Source organism: Rhinoderma darwinii, chromosome 10 (assembly GCF_050947455.1).
Source record: "Rhinoderma darwinii isolate aRhiDar2 chromosome 10, aRhiDar2.hap1, whole genome shotgun sequence".
Taxonomy (NCBI): Eukaryota; Metazoa; Chordata; class Amphibia; order Anura; family Rhinodermatidae; genus Rhinoderma; species Rhinoderma darwinii.
The window spans coordinates 83885914-83907205 of NC_134696.1; the positions used below are offsets into that span (position 1 = coordinate 83885914).

The 21292-nt window shown below is 42.9% G+C and overlaps 1 protein-coding gene across 3 annotated transcripts in view; it reads right to left on the bottom strand.

Annotated features, from left to right (window-relative positions):
• Positions 1–173: 173 nt before the first annotated feature.
• Positions 174–21292, bottom strand: part of ANAPC4 (anaphase promoting complex subunit 4) — a 113843-nt gene continuing 92724 nt past the window's right edge. For all 3 annotated transcript variants that reach the window (XM_075840141.1, XM_075840142.1, XM_075840143.1), the window contains 8 exons: positions 12645–12742; positions 12488–12549; positions 11450–11488; positions 11258–11359; positions 9678–9755; positions 8718–8888; positions 2711–2834; positions 174–1195 (listed from right to left, as the gene is read on the bottom strand). In XM_075840141.1, coding sequence (XP_075696256.1) covers positions 1007–1195; positions 2711–2834; positions 8718–8888; positions 9678–9755; positions 11258–11359; positions 11450–11488; positions 12488–12549; positions 12645–12742 — 863 coding nt within the window. In that variant the 3' untranslated portion in view covers positions 174–1006. The remainder of the gene's footprint in view (positions 1196–2710; positions 2835–8717; positions 8889–9677; positions 9756–11257; positions 11360–11449; positions 11489–12487; positions 12550–12644; positions 12743–21292) is intronic.

The window sequence follows — 21292 nt, forward strand, 5'->3', positions numbered from 1 at the left end:
AATACACGCCCAGTTGGACATAACGAAAAAAAAACGCCCAGTTGTCCATTTCAAACCTCATTTGCATATATATAAAATAGCTCATAACTTGGCCAAAAATGAAAGTTTTTAAAAAAAAAAACAAACGTTACTGTTCTCTACATTGCAGCGCCGATCACATGCAATAGGAGATAGGGATTTCAGAATCTGGTGACAGAGCCTCTAACAGTCAGGCACTGAAACACTCAAAAGAAGTTACTTTGGCACTCTCTTGAAAGAGACAACAAAGTTTCACAGGCTATAGCCCCTATTACACCGGCTGATAATCGGCCGGTGCAGCGAGCGCAGATCAACGAGAGATCGATAATCGGCGCTCGTTTGCTCCTGTCACACGGGGCTATGTATGGGGGCAAGTGGTCATTACTCTGATCGCTCGTCCCCATACAGTATCATGTCGGCAGCGCGTCTCCCTGTTTACACAGTGAGATGTACTGCTGACAACGATAATATTGAACTTTTTTAGAACGATACGATCAGCAGATCATCGAGTGTTTGCTCATTCATTTGCTGATCGCTGGGCAATTATCGGCAACGAGCGTTCTATGAACGCTTGTCTGCCCGATAATCACCCGGTGTAAAACCCCCTTATGGCTGTAGAGAGGCAGATTGAAGACAAAAGGCGCTCTTTGTTCTAGCTCAATTGGAGGTCCCATCTGGAATTAGTTTAAAACATTGGAGCCTTTCTGCCCTGCGGAATATGTGAGGGCTTCATACAGCCAGACCCATAAAACATAAGAGCACCAAAAACAACAGCAGATGACGCAGAGTTGCCTCCTAGGGTTGGTCCAAGTCTTCATAGTATATACTCAGTAACATTGTAGACCGCAGCTTCCAGAATCTGACTTCTTATTTAGCCAATATCCTTCACAAATGTGCAATATTTCAGCCATTGGCCTTTTTTTTTTGGAGCCTGTTGTCTACACTTTTAATGTTCATATAGACTGACACGAGGTCTCTTCACAAACAATCAGAAGTCCAGGCTTTCTTCTGTAACATCTGCTGCTTCCAGGCCATTGTTCTGTGCATTGTCTGTAGAATGATCCAAGTCTTCCTCAGTTACATCATGAGAACGAGATTCTTCCTCCTCCTCATCAGCTTCTCCGTCATCTTCCACATCCATCTCAAACACTCGCACGTGTCGCAGATTGGAACTTAGCTGCACAATAAAGATATAAACCACTTAAAAATAGCAGACCTTTATATTTGGAGTCAATGATTAAAGAGACTCCGTCACGGTCTGAGGGCAGTATACAGTAGTGACAGACCTGATTATAGCGCTGTGTCACTTATTTTTTTTTTGCAGTAGTTTTTATAAAATTGGCATCATGAGCTAAGCCAGGAGTCCACTCAATGATGTGCGCACGCACGCACGGGAGTCCTCAATATTCATGAGCTGCCACCTGCCACTGATTGACAGCTTTCTTTCTATGCACAGAAGGGCAGGTGGGTGGAGAGAGACCACTGCTCATGAAAGCCTTTTTTTTTTTTTTAGCAACTCGCGTTTTTCGCTGAGTTTTTTACAGCCGTTTTTGGAGCTGTTTTTCTATAGAGTCAATGAAAAACTGCTCCAAAAATGGCTCAAGAAGTGACAAACACTTCTTATTCGCGGGCGGTTTTTTTACGCGGCTGTTTGAAAAACGTCCGTGTAGAAAACGCCCCGTCGGAACAGAACGCTGTATTTCCCATTGAAATGGGCAAAATGCCCCTGAAAATAGCCCGTGTGAACATACCCTAAGTCACCATCTTTGACCTGAGAGTTAACTGAGGCAGAAGCAGAATAGTACAGATGGGTGAGTTATGGCTGGCGCATGTAAATTTGTAAAGGGAAAGAACACCTTTGCAACAATTTTGATTTGTTTTTCAAAAGATAAATGAAAAAAAACTTTGCAAATAGTCTTAGTTAAAAATCGTCTATTGTTTTGAGTTTACGACTCTTAAGCAGACCTATGTCTCCATAGTAACAGACTACAAACAAACCGTAGTCCAAACCTACTTCTTGCTAACCTGCCAAATGGACGTTAGTTAGAAGTAGAAGGTTCAGACTATACAGGGTTTTCTTGTAATCTGTTACCACGGAGACAGATAGGTCTGTATAGGAGCTGTAGACACCAAACGGTAGGATATATTTAATTAAGACTATTTGCAAAGTTGCTTAAAGGGGTTGTCTCCAGATTAAAAGTTATCTCCTAACCACAGAATAGGTGATAACATGCTGATCGGTGGGGGTCTGACCGCTGGGACCCCCACAGATCACGAGAACAGGGCTCCCGTTCCTCTGAATGAATGGAGTGGCAAATCACACTTGTGCCCTGCTGCTCCATTCATTCTCTTTGGCAGAGATAGCAGAGTAGAGCGCTCAGTTATCTCTGGCAATCCCATAGACAGTGAATGAAGCAGCAATGCGCATGTGCGACCTGCTGCTCAGTTCATTCAGGGGAACGGGACCCCTGTTCTCGTGATCGGTGGAGGTCCCAACGGTCGGGTCCCCATCCATTAGCATGTTATCACCTGTCCTGGGGTTAGGAGATCACTTTTAATCTTGAGATAATCCCTTTAATTATTAATTTTAGATGCTTGGGAACAATAAATAAAATTGGTTACAAAAGTGGACCTTAGAATTTATTATTCCGTATGCATGGCTTCACACAGGTACAAACATAACGGTACTTACCACAGATGCCACTTTGCGTATACCGTTTACAGACGCATAATGAGCTTTGATATTCTCCAGCAGGCGCCACTGACTTTCCAGGTGAACGGTGCGTGAGGGGATGTCGGCGCACTGCTCTTCCAGCCTGTACAAAATCACAGGAGTAAAACATGACTGAATCCTGAATCACACAACAAGCAATGGACATCTGAAATAAATTCATCTCAGTGGAAATGATTTTAAAAAGTACAATATCTGCTCCTCGTGTATGGAAACGAGTGCAGCCCATAGCAAGCAATCACATTCCAGGTCACGCTGGGAAATGAGTGACCAAATTTGTTGCTAAGGGCAACTGCTCCACTTTTCTGCATTAAATGTAATGGAAAAAAATATTAGGCATCAAAAGGGGCGTGGCTAAACAACTTGCGATTATAGTGCCAAATTTAGTATTGAGCTGCGCCTTTGGGTGTCCGTGGGCTGACGTAGGTAGGCGTGCCGTGTGTATGTAGTATGTATAGCGTAGTATGCCAAATTGGGGCCCCCTTTACACACACTTATTTTTTCCATTGTGTTAAAACGCATGTGAAAAAAACGCTGTATGTTTCTTAGGACTTATTCACACGAGCGTATGTCACATCCGTGTTACGCGCATTAATACAACGGACGTCACACGGACCTATGCAATTTAGTGGGTCCATTCAGACAACCAGTTTTTTTCGCGCAGCGTGTGTCCGCTGCGTGAAGCTGACTGCATGTCCTATACTTGTGCGTTTTTTGTGCATCACGCACCAATTGGTCAGTTTTCGTATTGTGGACGTAAAACACACGCGACATACAGATGAGATACGCACGTAAAAAACGCAGACGCGCCCCGTACACGGATATCACACGGAACTGCAACGCAGGAAAAACGCTGCGTTTTTTACGCGCGCAAAACAGACTCGTTTGTGTGAATAAGGCCTAATGCTGTGTTTTACATGTGTATTGGTGCTTTTGTTTTTATCGTTTTGTACATGCCAAAAAAAAAAAAAAAACATGCTTCGTTTAAAAAAACAAACCCACTGACCCCAAAAAACGCAACAAAACAATGGAGAGTCTTTCCATACATATAGCACCGCTTAAAGGGGGTGTGCCCAGTGCAAACACCCCCTGTAGATAGCGCCACCTAAGCTCCCTCTAGGAGCGGGGATTTCGGTCCTAGAGGGAGCCCCCAACGTCTCTCCATCCCTTGTGTAGATAGCTTGATCCCCCCTGTAGATAGTTCCACCCCCTGCATATATCGTCACCCCTCCTGTAGATAGCACTCCCCCCTGTAGATAGCGCCACCTAAGCTCCCTCTTGGAGTGGAATCCCCCGGTCAGATCGCTCCGACCGTGGATTCCACTCCTAGAGGGCGCTTAGGTGGCGCTATCTACAGGGTGGGGGTCTGGTGCTATCTAGATGATGCTACAGGGGGGGGGGGGGGGTGAAGCTACTTGCATAGGGTGGCGCTAACTACAGGGGGGATGGTGCTTTCTACAGCAGGGGTGGGGATATCTACAGGGGGTGGCACTATCTGCAGCGGGTGTGGTACTATTTAAAGGGGGTTGCTATATACAGGGGGTGCTGCACTATCTACATGGGAACTGTGGCACTATATGGACACTACCTACAGGGGACACTGTGGCGCTATCTACATGGGCATTGTGTGTGGCACTATCTACATTGGCTATCTACAGTGGGAACTGTGGCACTATGTGGGCACTGTGGCACAATCTTCAGTGGGCACTGGAACTATGTAGAGTGGGAAAATTGGCACTACCTACAGGAGTATTGTGATACTATCTACATGGGCACTGTGGTGTTTTTAGGGGGTTGGGACAAAAAAACCCTAACAAATAAAATGTATCCATTTTTTTTTTTTTTTTTAACAGCCATGAAAAACGGATGGCAAATAGAGGTTAACCCCTATGTGCACCAGGACGCAACTGTACGTCCAGGCGGGAAGTTATATTGCGCACCAGGCCGTACAGTCATTGAGTCTCCAGCAGCTAACATTCCACTGTTGCCGGCCAGTGGTTCATCGCCGCTGATTTTGGCAATTAACCCCTTAAATTGCAATCGATCGCCGCATTTAAAGGGGTTTATAGCAGATCGGCAGCCCCCACAATGCGATCACGGGGTGTGCCGATGGTTGGCATGGCAACCGGAGGTCAGACAATGTCCTTCGGGTCTGCCATGTATGGAAGTCTATCAGGACCTCCGGCTGATCCTGACAGGCTTCCTGTAAGAGTGACGGTCAGCAACACAATGACAGTTAGCATACATTACACTACGTAGGTAGTGTAACGTATTATAGCAGAGATTAGCGCTGCAGGTCTTTAAGTCCCCTCGTGGGACAAAAAAAATAAAAAAAGTTAATAAAAATGTTTACTAAAAGTGTAAAAATAAAAGTTATAGGAAGAAAAGCAGTGTTTTTTTAATGTCTTTTATTCTAGGGAAAAAGTGCACATATTTGGTGTCACCGCGTTTGTAACGACCCAAACTAGAATGTTATTTTTTTACTGCACGGTGAACACCGCAAAAAAACAAACAATGCCACATTCGCTATTTTTTAGTCACCATCCCTCCCAAAATATAGAATAAAAAGTAATCAAAAACTTGCATGTACCAAAATATAGTACCAATAAAAACTACAACCCGTTCTGCAAAAAACAAGCACTTACACGGCTTTTTTTGACTGAAAAATTAAAAGTTATGGCTCTCAGAATATGGTGACACAAAAAATGTATTTTAGGTTTTTTAAAAAAGTGATTTTATTGTGCAAACACTGCAAAGCATAAAAAACTGTAAATATATGGTATCGTGTAATCGTATCGACCCGTGGTCTATAAATTGACATTTATAGCCCACAGTGAACACTAAAAAAAAAAAAAGAACAAAAAACAATGTCAGACTTGATGGTTTTTGGTCACCTTGCTTGCCAAAAAATGGAATAAAAAGTGATTAAAAAAAAAAATTAAAAAATCGCATGTACCCCAAAATGGTTCCAACAAAAACGACAGATTGTCCAGCAACAAAAAAGTCCTCACACAGCTCCGGTGGAGAAAATAAATAAATAAATGAATATGGTAACACAAAATGTGCAGTGTCCAAAAGCAGATAAGATTTGTCGGCATTTATCAGTGCGACACCGGCCACATATCTGCGGATTATTGTTTTATTACTCCATTATTATACCCTCTTATTATGCCCTGATGTACCCCGCACAGATTACATATACCCCTGATGTACCCCGCATAGATAACATATGCCCCCACATTATAAACTGAAATACCAGCAAAACCCAAAAACAGAAAAACTACCAAGCTAAATCTGCGCTCCAAAAGCCAAATGGCGCTCCCTCCCTCCTGAGCAGTACACGGTGCCCAAATAGCTGTTTACTTCCACATATATGGCCTCGCCATACCCGGGAGAACCCGCTTAACATCAGTGGCACAACATATTGTGCAATAAAATGGCACATCAGTGGAAAATTGCTATTATCACCATCCGCTGCGCATTAACCCCTTTGCGCACCATAACATAATAGCACGTTGTGGTGCGGGGGGTGATGTATGGAGCAAACTCACGCTGCGGGTGTCAGCTGTGTATTACAGCTGACACCCGGGACTAATGGACAGGAAGAGCGATCGCGCTGTTACAGGAGCCTGTAAAAATGACAATGTACTGCCTTACAATAGTACTGCAGTGCATTGTACCAGCGATCTAACGATCACTGGTTCAAGTCCCCTAGAGGGACTAATAAAATGTGTAGAAACAAAAAAAAAAAAAGGGAAAAAGGGTAATGACATGGGAGACATTTATGACATATCCACAGGAAACAGCATAGCTCGCAGGCTACGTTGCTTTCCTAGCTGCCATTAACTGCTATGGAAACGGGACCACTTTGGAAAACGTAAGTATATTACAAATGTATTTACATTTATAAATTACATGCATTAAAAGGGGTTTTTGAAAATATGATGGTATCTCGGACATCCCCTTTAAAGGACCAAGCATTCTTTTTAGTTTTTCCTCCCCGCCTTCCAAGAGTCATAACTTTTTTATTTTTATGTCGATATAGCCATATGAGGGCTTGTTTTTGCGGGATGAGTTGTATTTTTCACAATTTTTAATGTATATATTATTTTGCTTATCTTTTATTCATTTTTTTAGGGAAGGAATTGAAAAAAATACCAGCCATTCCAGCATTGTTTTTTCAAATTTTAAATTTACGCCGTTTACTATGCGGTGTAAATAACATGTTAACTTTATTCTATGGGTCGGTACGATTACGGCGATGCCAAATATGTATAGGTGTTTTTTATGTTTTGCTACTTTTGCACAATTAAAACACTTTCAAACAAACATTATTTGTTTTTGCATCGCCGATTTTCAAGAGCCGTAACTTTTTATTTTGTATGTCGATGTTGCCATATGAAGACTTGCTTTTTGCGGGACAAGATGTAGTTTTCATTGGTATCATTTTGGGGTACATGGGACTTATTGATTAACTTTTATAAAAAAAAATTGGGGGGGGGAGGAAAAAATAATAATTTTCCCCCGTTGTTTTTTTGTGCCACGTTCACCTGGCAGTGTAATTAATGACTTGACTTTATTACTCGGGTCATTACGATCGCGATTATACCATATATGTGTGTGTTTTCAGTTTTTTTGCACTTTCAGTAAATAATACCACTTTTTATGGGAAAAAAAGTGGTTTTATTTAAATTTTTACTGTAATGTTGTCTTTTCTTTTTTAATAAACTTTATTTAACTGTTTTTAAAAAAAATTTAATAGTCCCACTAGGGGACTTTACCATGCGATCTTCTGATGGCGTATATAATGCTTTGGTATACTTCGTATACCAAAGCATTATTGCCTGTCAGGCATGGCCTAATAGGCATACAGCCAGGGCAGGCCTGGGGGCCTTAGTTAGGCTCCTGGCTGCAATGGCAACCCGTCGCCAGTCGGCGATTGCATTCGCGGGCCGCCGTTTGGTGACAGGGGGAGCTCCCTCCTTCTGTCAAACAACTTAAATGTTGCGGTCGCTATTGACCGCAGCATTCAAAGTGTTAAATGACCTGGATTGGAGGTTTCTCCAATCCTAGCCGATGCAGCGGGAGCCCGGTAGTCAGTCACAGCCAGGCTCCTGCGGCAATCATGTGGGCCCTGCTTCTGTGCCCGCACGATCTCCTTCACGTACATGCACGGCGGAATGCGCTAATGGCTGCATTCTGTGCCATGCATGTACGCGATACTGCGCCAACGAGTTAAAGTAATCTAGAAAACGAAAGCCTCATAAGTCTTTTAAAAATAGTTATCAAAGCGGTTGAAAAGATATTATTTTTTAAAGAAGTGCATATCTAAAATGGAAAATTTGGCCCTTGGTCATGAAAGGGTTACGGAAGAGAGACTGGTGATTGGGAGCATGCTGCCTGACATTCACAAACTAGGGAATGATCGTACGTGCTTGGCAGACAACACCATAGACGTCATTGCAGATGATGATATCCCCACAAAAAAACAGGAACTTTTTAGAAGAAATATATTGTACATCACGTATTGGCAGCTTTAGGCGGAGTATCACCAGACCCCCTCTTGACAGTAGAAGTGAAAAGCACTAAACCCTCAAAAAGAAATAAATGAATATACTAATATATTTTAATAGAGTGTAAATCTCTGTAGCTCAGGTTCTTTATTAAGGCTTCGTTCACATCAGTTTTCTGTTTTTCCGCTGGTGGACCCCAATGGCACCCAACGTAAACCATTGACTTTAAATGGTCCGTCAGGTTTCAGAATACTGCGCATCTTTGTTTAGAATTTCTCTCCGGATCTGCGACGTAGGTTCCTAATGAAGTGACCGTCGCAGATGAGAACAGAGCCTTACGTTGCCTGTCGACAGATGTCTTACGCTTACTCTTATCCATGTATACATCTTCCCCATGTAGATTACATTGTGGCTACATAAAGGACATTATTATCATTATTAGAACGTCTCCTTACCTCTTACTTGTATCTCTAATGAACGGATCTTCTGCATCTTCATCAGAATATACTGAAGACAATGGAAGAAGAGCCAAAATCCTGTCTTTTCCCTCTTGCTCATTGTGATCTCTCAGTACCAAAGTCAAAACTTCGTCGTCATAAAAACGAGCATCGAGAAAACTGTAACGCCTGAAGATCGGACATGACACACTATTAATAATGACAACCATAACAGCATATTCACTAAACCATTTTATATTCGTCTTAGAAGTCGGACTATACGCCACCATTCTCTTTTTTTCTGTTAAAACCCCGAAAGATAATGCTGGAAGGCAGTTCCATGTGGAATATAATACCGAATTGACACTGCAGACTGACATCCCCGACGGATCTACTTGATGTTAATACTGGTCACAGGTTTTGTCAATTGCGGTTACCTAGATAAATAACCAAGAGTTGCCAAAAGCCATGATGGTTACCAGATAGGCAGGAGACGAAACTTTCCAATCCCTGATTTGTAAAGCTCTACTCACATGTCACCATCAAATCCGACATGTGTCTCCGCAGCTAATCCTCAGCTTTTCTGCCCAGAATAAGTAACATAGGATGTGGATTGTCCTCGGATTTGACACGAATTTCAGTATGGAATACACGTCAAAATCAGTATCAAATCCGACGTGTGAACAAGGCCTAAAAGGACAATAAAAATCTGGCCTTTTTTTTATTTTTATTTTTTTTAAAGTAAGTTTAATTGATACTGAGGATAGAAGGAAAAATACATGGATGAGAGAGCCGGAGTATATGAGACTGGTTGAAAATAAATGTACACCCACAGTTTAGTTCAGTATTCAACTCAAATTGACGGTATAATGTGTTTGGGGAGAACTGTACTGGAGAAATAAGCGCTTACCATTTTTAAATGAACCCCTTTATTGCGAATTTAGTTAATTTAGGATACCGGGCACAGACCATACTCACAATGATTCTTGATTTTCACTTGTGCTACTTTTTAAGGAACCTGCAAATTCCACAGCAACAAAAGCTTCATTCACAGTTCTAAAATTAAAATGACAGAAATATTAATATGCAGCAAACAATAAATGTCTGATGACGTCGTCTAGCAGCTCGTTCCTCTTATAATGACCTCATACTTCTATACGTATGAAGCACAGTAAAGGTTTATATTCTGCCCTATGTAATGCAGGTCTTACTAAAGCCAATGCTACGGATCATGCGTTCATATCATCGGGGGACACAGACCGTGGCTATATGCGGTTGCCACTAAAAGGCCTGACCTTAAAAAAGTGCTAGCCCCTCGTACAGGATATACTCTGCCCACACATTATTCAGTCTTAGCTCAGTGTCCGTAGGAGGCAGATGATCCTGCTGGTCTAGCAGGTTGTCAGCTTTTTAAGGTTAATTTTTCTTTCCACTATGGGGTGGAAATGGGTGACGCTATCCCCTGCTTTCCCCTCCTGGCGGGCGCACAGTTTCAACCCCACTGTGCCATTGTACCCCTGCCAATGAACATAAAGGGGACAAGAGCGCATGCTCTTCTGTCACCCTCCAACCTAATGGGCACCTCTCTTTTACTGCTCACCACTACACCACTAGTGCCCCTGCTAGTCTCAAAATTGGTGGGAGCAAAAATGGACCTGGAGCAGAGGGGTAACTAATAAAACCGTGCCCCCCGGCTTGCTCAGCCTACGGGCTCCACCCATCAGTGGCCATGCCGCATTTACAGCCTACTATAGTAGATTCAGTGTTGATAATATAAATAAAGTTTACTCTACACGCGACTATTTTTCAAACCACCATTAGGCCCTGTTCACACAAATTTCTGCCTGGAAAAATCAGCTCCGGTTTATTTTAAGTGGTTTTGCACCACACGTGTTTTTGACGCGTTTTTTTTTTAGCTATTTCTTAAACAGGCAGAGTGAATATCTGCCAGAGTTTTTGCAGAAAAACGTAAAAAATCGCGGCAAAAATTGATTTCAATGGGGTTTTTGAGGTGGAAAACGCCTCAAGATAGGGCATGTTGCATCTTTTTCCCGCAAGCGTTTTTTTTTTGCTCATGGGAAAAAAACGCTTCCACCTCCCGTTGAAATCAATAGGAGGCAACTTCGGCAGTTTTTTGCTGCAGTTTCCCCGGCAAACAACTCTGTGTGAACAGGGCCTTCCGATCTTTGCTGCCAGTAGGAAAGAAAATCCTCTCCACCAGGCAAGGAGCGTGATCGCTGCCTACCAACGGATTTCACGAGCTATGTGCTAGGCCACGATATCTATTGTAACTCTTTCTAAGAGCAGCAGTAACATTACAGTCGAATTTAGCAGCTGAAACATGGACTAAAATGTTTCGTTTTGTGGCAGCACCCTGATATGGGACGGTCCTATTATGCAGAAGAATGTAAAAGGTTTGTTTGCATATAGAGCACCAAAGCATCTAGTGATTTAGTACCAGCTTTACAGGAGAACAGGCCTCCAAATAAAGAGAACTCATTTCCTTGTGATGTTCTTTTCGAACACTTATTTTACTTTGTTATTCCTTCCTTTAATACCTAGAAACATCTGTTGGCTGCCTGAAAATGAACAGCTTGTTTTCACAGCTTTCCATCATACGGAACATGACATAGTGCAGATTCTGTGATTTATCATTCCAGCTGAAAAACAAGACAGAAACCGTGGCTGTAAGCTCGAGGTTCAATCCAATATTCCAGAAAGATGTGGTTTTAAAATAGTAAAGAACTTACAGGGATGGTAGAGAAATCAGCCGCGGACAAGACTCCTCACTGCAAGAGAATCGGAAAGAGCAACGAATACAAATTCTCAGTCAAAGCTACTCAGTCATTAAACTTTACTACTACTATAGAACTAACCCAACGTACTACAGAACAGAACTGAAAGGCAACGTCGGCTGCTTTCAAAATTGTTGATCAGGTACAAGGAGCCCTACAAGGTGTCAAATGAGTCTGTTCCGGCTGCCTCCGGGCACCAGATGTTATGCAGTGCCAGAAGCAAAAGGCTCCGTACACTGCACAGCAGCCATGCTGCAGTACTGCAACGCTGCTCCTATTCACTAGAATAGGAGCAGAGCTGCAGTACTGCAGCACGGACGCTGTACCGTGACCGGAGCGACTTGCTTCCGGCACGGACATCTAGTAGCTGGAGGCAGCCAGAACAGCTGATTGGTACGGAGTCCAGGTGTTGGACCCCCACCGATCATATACTGATGACCTATCCTATGGACAGGTCATCAGTATAAAAAACTGCTCCGTGCCCGGACAACCCCTTTAAAGAGTACTTCTAGAGGTAGATTTGTATGGAAGTCTATTAACTGGTATGATCAGTGTTAGGCCTTATTCACAAGAGCATGTAGGTCTGATTTGCGTCAACAAAAAAGAAACGATCCGTTTTACATGCATATGACTGTCCGTGTTGCATCCGTGTTGTTTCCGGGTCTCATCTGTGTTTCTCCTCTGCAAGCACTTTCAGGTCTCACTTTTTTCTTCATCTCTGCATTTCGCAACGGCCACACGTACCATGAGAAAACACGGAGGTGTGAATAACCAATTGAATCGCATGGGTCAGTTTTCTGTCCATTGTTAAAACGGACAGAAAACCGATGGGAAACACACTCGCGTCATGAACACCTAAAAGTAAATTTGCTACTTTCTGTAAACCATTCCAGAAAAAAACCCTATATCACCTCTATCTGTCTGTTCCTGAAATATATTGCATATTTTATTGTTCTACAAATAAAGCACAGAATGAATATGAAAAAAAGTTACCTTTTTGATGCAGAATATAAAGGAATACAAAGTTTCTGTTGTACAGATTTCCCTATTATGTCCTGCAATATAAAGTACACAAATAAAATACACACTGAACAAAATGTCAATTGTAAAAAAACAAAAAAAAACCAAACAAATAAAAGAATAGTCTTACAGCAGGTTTTGCCAGGCATTGGTCAATAACACCTTCCATCTGTCGTTTCATGAAATGAAGTGATTTTTCTTGATAGTAAGGAAACAGTAATGGGCTTTCTATGGAGGAAAGAAGCCAACATTAATCCTTCTGCTGCTGGGACAATTCTCACACTTTCGACACACACAAATAACACCTGCATTATAAAATGTAAGAAATCGTATTAACAAAAAGCATATATTCACTCTAACTGGTGAGAGGGGTGATAAAATGAATAAATGTCCATGTATCAACCCGCCCTGGGGTCACTGGAAGGCTGCATAGGCTTCGATTCTTCCGGATGTCACTTGCAGCTTCCCCCTTCTATCCCTCTATTGCACAAAAAACAAGAAAGAAAAACTTCTCAACCCCAAAAGGCATGAAATTAGCCCATAGCTTATGGTGTTTTTTTTTTTGCCTTCATCTGGATCAATAAGGGGGACAAAGTTCTAAAATTTACCCCTACTCCTTTCCTTCATCCACTTCCTCTCCCTTTCCCTGGACGAACTTGAAAGACCTATGTCTTTTTTTAACCTTATTACCTATCTAACCATATATTCTGCTCCCGACTTCAAAAGAGTGGCGTACCTTGGTATAATTTGAAAGCTATTGAGATTCTGTGCTTTAATATGATACCAAGATCTAGCCTATATATTCTAGTCATGGCAAACATTTAAATTCATGACATATTACATACTTTTTGGCAGTGAAATTGTTAAATCTGCATGTTTCTTGTATTACACCCCCATAATTAGTATAATTATTTGCACTGCTCCTTTATATGGTGATATTTTGTATAGGTCAATATTCATGTGTTTCGTTGTTCTGTACATGCATCTACATCTTTACGTTATATTTTCCCTTTATAGAAACGACACACTTGTAGGACTTGAAAGCCTATAAACATCACTTACATCAAATATGGTTTAACCTGTACCCATTATTAGGTCCTAAGGGTTTGGCCAATAATTATCTAATGTGTATGGCCAGCTTTATACATCAGTCGGGAAATCAGTCCTAGAAGTGACACTAATCCCTCCAGTATTCACCTGCCCTCCTTCCCCTAACAGTCGCAGCAGTGCCTCCACTTCCCTCTATTCACAGCCCAGGCTCTTCAGCTTTCCTAAAAATAGTCACAGCCTGGCTTAAAGAAAAGGTCCACCTTCACAATTAATTTTCTAAAATCTAAAAAGGGGATTTTTCTTATGTTAGTATAAAATCATTCTCTTGTCAAGTTTATTGGGGACACAATAGACCTTGGGTATAAGATGCTGCCACTAGGAAGCAGACACTAAGCGAAAAGCGTTAGCTCCTACTCAGATTATACACCTTCCTGCAGATACTGAGCTAACCAGTCAGTACACAAACAGGAGTAGAAGAAAGAAGTATGCAAACATAAACAAACATACAGTGAACCAGAAGAAAAGATAAAAGAAAAAAACTATCCAGATAAGACCCCTGAGGCAAATAGAAACCGTTCAGGACGTGCCAGTAGATACCCATAAAACAAAAAATCAATTGGGTAGGAACTCTGTCCCCCGAATGAACTGGATGAGAAAAGGATTTTACGAGGAGTACCAAAAACCCCCTTTCATGTCATTGAGGGACACACTACACCTTGAGATTTTCAAAAGCAGTCCCCATAAGGAAGGGAACTAGAACCAAAAGAAGTAGCAGTCAATTTGGACACCCTCTGAATGGAGGTTCCGCCAATAGAAAGGTTAGCTTCCAGGATAGAAGGCGAAGATGGATGTCTCACAAGGGTTTAAAGGGGGATGATTGCGTAGCCTCGAGGACCACTTTCAAGTCTCTAGGAGCTGTAGGGTACCGGTATGGAGGAACTGCATGGGCAACGTCTTGAAGAAAATTACACTCACCTGGTTTAGCAGCCAAAGGACTTTAAAAAATAAAGGACAGAGCTGAGACCATAGTTTTAAAAGAACTAAGTCAGAGACCGAGGGGTTTAAACCCCCTAAAAAGGATAGAGGATCCTAGACAAGAAAAAATTAGAAGGAATTTGCACCTTGCACCAGCTAAAAAAAGGACTTACAGGTCCTATAGTAAATCTGAGAGGAAGATGGTTTTCTGGCCTTTAGAATGCTGGGAAGAAGAGGATGGGCATGCAGCGTAAAGAGGCTGAACCGGTCTCTAGGAACAATTAGAGCGTCTACTGTGCAAGCGAGGAGGGTCCCGTGCTTGTTTCACAAAGCAGACTTTTTTTGTTATTGAAACTAGAAGCCATTAGTTCTACGTCCATGGTCCCCCACCAGGTGCAGAGTTTATCAAATACATCTTGGTGTATAGACCAATTTTCCTGGGTCTAGACATTCTTGGCTGAGGAAGTTGGCAACTCCAAGGATGTTAACCGCGGAAAGACCTGGGACATTGCACTCAGTCCACGGCAGGATCCTGTCTGACTCTGACGTCACGGTTGCGTTGCAGGTGTCGCCCTAATGGTTCAGATAGGGGACCGCTGTGGCACTGTCCAACTGGAGGGCAGTCCAATAGAGGAGGGACAGATAGATTGCCTGAAGCTCCTGTAGCTTTCTCCGGTGAACATATTCCCTGAACGGTCAGGTGTTGGAAGACACCCCCAGAGCTCAAGGCTGGCATCTGTTGTCAGGACCAGCCAGTGAAACGGGACGAAGGAGCAGCCTTGAAGAATGGTAGGAGGAAAATGCTGCCACTGGATTGACACTCTTTCATTAGGTATGAGGATTAGACTGTCCAGCAAGGACAAGGACTGATCCCAGCAGGCTAGGATCGCCCTTTGAAGCGGGCAAGTGTGCAATTGAGCATATGCATTGCCACGATCGAAGATACCATGGAGCCCAGATTGTGCTTACAGGAACGGAGTGGGAAGGGGTGTCTCTTTCCGAAGGATTTGATGTTCCACTGGAGGGAGGAAATTTATTTTTGTGGGAGATAAAACTGGGCCAAGGCAGTATTGAAAACAATGTCTAAGAAAAATATCTGTTCTGACAGAGTGAGGGAGGACATCTGGTGATTTATCCCCCAACTAAATCACGTCACGCCAAATTGCATCCAAGAGGTTTGAAGGCTATCCAAGTTTGTGGCATGAGATGGGGTTTTCACCAAAATGTCGTCCAGAGAATCGTCATAACTGTGGAAAGCCATGAAACTTTTTATCATAAAGAACAGGAATGATTGCCCCTCAAAGGTGTAGAGCAGAGGTAGGCAACTTTTTTTTGTATGGTGTGCCGATAACAAAAAATAATCAAAGATGAAGTACTCAGTGTGCCATGCAACATGAAAGCTGTTTAACACAATCTGTTATCACGTATGTGACACAAACCAATTAATCAGTTAATTCAACTTACATTTCATTGTGACCCTTATCCCTGAATTTTTTGGAGAGATGAGCCATCTGTGGTGCATACGAGGTGACTGAACACCAGATGAGGGGGTGAAAAAAGGAGAGAGCGCTACTACTGAACACCAGCTTGGGGGAATTGCACACAGGAGAGACCGTGGCTTCTGAATACCAGCCTGAGGTGGGTGCACATAGGAGACACAGAAACTAATAAACACCAGATTTGGGAGGTGCACATAAGAGAGACAACCAGCTAGGGGGAATTGCACACAGGAGAGACCGTGGCTTATGAATGCCAGCTTGAGGTGGGTGCACGTAGGAGAGACTGAACGCCGGATTTAGGAGGTGCAGAAAGGAGAGACCCCGGCTACTGAACACCAGCTTAGGGGGGAACTTACAGGAAGGAGAAATGCCAACTTTTGCTTACTTTTCTTTTACAGAGCGGTTACTCAACTTTAGGAAAGAGAGCAGCGCTGCATTGTGTGCTTGCGAAGTGTTCAACAGCGACAAACACAATGAAGCAATGCCCTCTCTCATGATCAGCGCCGCCAAGTGCATAATGAAGTCCCGCTCCCACTCCGTGTTCCCGGCCAGCAAACACACAACAGCGCTGGACACCAGGAGAGGGAAGTGTGCCAGCAAACCATGCCCAGTGTGCCGACTGTGGCACCAGTGCCGAAGGTTGCGGATTCCTTGTATAGACCGTCCACAGCACGAAAAAGATGTAAGGGCCTAAAGCAAGACGCAGGGAAACGCACTGAAAGAAGCGATTGAGGACATGGTAGCAAATTCTATTTTTAAGTCCGTACAAACCACCTTGCAGACCCAGGCATCTAAAACCAGAGGATCCAAAAGTGCAGTAAAAGGAGTAGGCCTGAGTGGGAGCTCACCTTTAGACAGAAGTTCATAGTTGAGCTGGCCATACACATATGAAATCGTCCGTTGGTATGAATGATTTCACTACCAACATGCCGAACTAAACTGGCATATTAAACACATAATTAAAAAAAAACATTGTGTTTGCACAAAGTGGCTAATGATCAGCCGTAATTAGAAACATCTAGTTTTAGCTAACAATAGATGAAAATTGCCAACCTGACAGATCACATTCCTCGGCAGACAGAAGAAGGCCATCACAAACTAAATTTAAGAAGATGGTCGGCTGAAATTGTAAAAACCGGCGGCAAACTTTTATGTGTATGGCCAGCCTTACTCAGGTTAAAAAAAGACACGTCCATCAAGTTCAAGCTTTTCTATTAATTTTACATCATTCATTGCTAAATTATTTATAATCCTTATTTTTCATTAGATAAGCATCTAGCCCTTTTTTGAATGCGGTCATAGTATCTGCCATTACTTCATCTTGGGGTTGGAGATTCCATAGTCTACACGTAATAAATGTCCCCTTGTCCTTTGTACAGTTCTTGGAATAAATAAATCATGTGCCAGTTCTATGTATTGAGCACACATATATTTATACATGTTAAGAGAGTCCCCCCCCACCTCTCTCTAATTTGAATCCTCTCCAGCTTCCATATCCATTTACATGTGGAGCCCAAGACTGAATGAATATTTGTGATTTCGTCTTACAAGGGATTTATAAAGGGCAACATTACATTGCGATCACAAGATTTTAGTTGTCCTTTATACCCCCCTAAAATCACATTTTCTTTTGCAGCTTCTGCTTGACATTGAGTACTGCTGCCCAGCTTACTTGTAACTAGGAGCCCTGCTTGGAGGAGTGGGGGACTACAGGAGGGACGGGGCTTAAAAAAAATCTGGCTTCCTCTTCTGGTCAAAAGACTTTTATGATGAACAGGGGCTGACAAAGCGGTGAAAGGAGTGAAAACCAAGACCAGACTTCTTGAGAAGTCCAGACAGATCACCAGGGTTTATTCAGAAACAAATAAGAACTTTTGTCGCCTCCAGCCTCTGAAATGAACTCATCCAAATGGGGGGGGGGGGGGGCAAAGAGGCGTGAAAAAGCCAAGGGAAACCCCAGGAGAGAGCATTTGAATACTAAGTTGGCAGACCAAGTCTTTAGCCAAAGAGTATGGCGGATAGATACAGTAAGAGTAGTGGAGAGTGCAAGCAGTTTTCTGGCGTTCAGGGAGGCCTCAGATTTTTTCTGGTATTTGCCTGCATAGGAGAGCTGGGTGCTCCAATTCAACCTTGGGAGCCCCTGAAAGGATAGCCTGGTGGAGGCGCCAAGCCCACTCTAGAACAGCCTTGCTAATCCAGGCTGATGCAAAGACAAGTATGAGGGCAAAACCGGCCGCCTCAAAGGAGGACTTGGCAAAGGATTCAAGGTGTTGATCCAGAGGATTACAGAAGAAGGTGGCAGGAGAAAGGAAAGATGATCCAGCGCCAATGGTGGTGTTTAAAAGGGAGGAACAATTCCCATGTTTATTGAAAAAATATTTAAAATCTGAGGAGCGAGACGCAGTCTCAAGGCAAGAGTAAGCAGGGAATGTACCCAAGCCTATGCGTTTCGAACGCACACTGTGATCTTAATCATGGCAAAAGAAGAAGGTGGCGTCTGCTATAGGAAGGGTGGTAGCCTTGGCCAGGTGGGAGACTGCAGGGTGTGCCACGGGGAGGGGGCCTCACGGAGTGAAGTCATCAGGTCTAAACGTTTTGTTAGTGAGAACGTTTGTCTGGATGCTCTTAATCTGGAAAAAAGAAAAACCTTCATGACTGGAGGAAGGTTCAGGGTCCTTCATCTGAAGAGTCTCCCAGACTGTGGCGATAAGGCCGTTTACCATCGTAGCCAATTTGGAACTTTGCTAAAGAACTTCTCAGTCGGATAAAACCTTGGTAAGGTCGTTCACAGCCAGAGGAAGTGAACATGCGTATTCTAGCTCAGGATAGAAAGGTAGAAGAAGGCTTAAAAAAAAACCATGTTGGGTTAAAAATTGCATAATTTGGTAACTAGAGCCATAAACCTTTTTTGCAAATTGGACGAGTGCTGTGGTTTCGTCTTCCTTTCCATGTTTGCACAAGGGGCTCTTGGGCTGGAGCCTGACATTGCCCGCACCGCCTGGAATTTGAAGATATGGGGATGTTTTGAATACTTGTTGGAGTGCTGCTGACTTCCATTTATTTGCATTCTAGGTCAGAAACATCAGTGTGTAGCGACCAACTCGGAAAGCAGAAGGACCATGAATCGCTGTCTCGGGGCTAAGCAGACAGGACAGAGGGCCCACACTGTAATGCTGAGCTGTACCGGGCGCAGGTGAAATAGGTTGCCACTTTCGCCATTTGGCGGGACAGTTTGCCTGAAGGGTCTGACATAAGTGTGGTACCGGATTACTTCAACTGGAAGAGCGAGTACTCTATTCCACCAGCATTCACTGTAGAGCCCCACATCTTTCACCAGTGGTCAATGCAGCGACTCGTCTCCCCCTCATCCACCAGGGTCAGCAGAACCCACCTCTTTCCACGTGTAATCACAGCAAGACCCCCTCCCATCCTTCCTGTGGTCACAGTAGGGCTTAGTCCCCTTTCCTTTACATTCCCCTCCAGTAGGCTCCTGAAATGTTTACTCTGCTGGAAGGAAGCTGGAGGTCACTAGCCTATTCTCTGCTGCATGTAGCTTCCTGCATCCATCTCTGTTAACCGCGATTGATCTAGGAGTACACAGCTAATTTCAATTTGGTATGAGGAATAGACTGTCCAGTCAATGATGGTCCATCTCTATGCATTCTGTACTGGATGGAAGCGCCCAGCTGCTAAACGCATGTAGCACAGGGAACAAGACTTACTCTCTAGGCCTAATTCTCTAGTTGCAATGGCAACATGTTATGTCCTGCCCTGAACAATCCAATATATTCTCATGGGTGTATTCAATTATGTCCAAGTTTTAGTGTCCTTGAGGGTGTTTTTTTTTTTTTTTTTCAATTATGAGTAAATGCATCTTAGGGGTTTATCTGTCCGAATGTTAGAATATAGGCTGAAGCTCCAATGAGGGATTGACCAGTAAAGGTGACTGTTACTCAGCAGTGCATGTGAGGACATATGAAAGGCCAATTAGCTGTCTGTATGTAGAGGAAATTGTAAAACTACATATTCTAAGGCTGAACAAGGGTAGATTATCTACTGAAAATATTATTAACCCCTTCTAGCCGCAATACTTTTTCGATTTTCTCATTTTGGTTTTTCCTCTCCATCTTCCAAAAGCAAAAACATTGATATTTTTCCATAGATCTAGCCACACGAGGGCTTGTTTTTTGCGGGATGAGTTTTCGTTTTTCACGGCACTATTTATTGAACCATATAATGTACTGGGAAAACGGAAAAACATTTATTTGTGGTGTGGAATGAGTAAAAAACCCTGTGAATTCTCCATTGTCTTTTGAGTTTCATTTTTACGGCATTTACGGTGAGGTAAAAGTGACATGTTAACTTTATTCTGCGGGTGAATAAGATTACGGTGATACCAAATTTATATTGTTTTCTTTTTTGTTTTACTACTTTTATAAGGAAAAGACTAATCGTTAAAAATAACATTTGTTTTGTGTCGCCATATTTTGAGAGCAAAAATAAAAATAAAAATTCTGTCAATTGAGTGGTGTGAGAACCTGTTTTTTGGCAGGCCGAGCTGTAGTTCTCATTGGTACCATTCTGAAGTACATGAGACTTATTGATTGCTTTTTATTCAATTTTTTATGAGGGATGAGGTGACCAGAAAATAGCGATTCTAATGTTTTAACTTTTCTTTTTTTGCGTTCACTGTGCGGGTAAAATAATATAATATTGTAATAGTTCTGACTTTTACATACGCAGCGACACCAGTTAAGTTTTTAGGGCTTTTTTTTATATTGCTTTCGGGGGAAAATGGGAAAAGTTATTTTTTTTCGAATATACAAAAAAAAACAAAAAAAAAAACCTTTAACTGTATTTGAATTTTTTTATTAGTCTCCCTAGGGGACTTGAAACGAGCGATCATTGGAACACTTGCACGATATACTGGAATACTAATGTACTGCAGAAAAATCATATTTTTTACGGCGCCCAAAGATGGCAGTCCTGTATGCCTTCATTAGGGCCCCCAGGTTGCCATCGGCACCTTACAATCTCGTTGCGGGGAGGGGGGGGGGGGGGGCGATGGGCCATTGGAGGGTGACGCCCCTTTTTTCTAAAGGCTTAGATGCCGTGGTCGCTATTGACCACGGCATCTAAGGGGTAATCTACAATCCCGCTCGTTGCACTGAAGTGTTGGCTGTAACAGCCGACACGCACATCTTATGGAGTAGGATCTGCCCGTGAACCCGCTCCATACTTTCCCTCCTGGCGG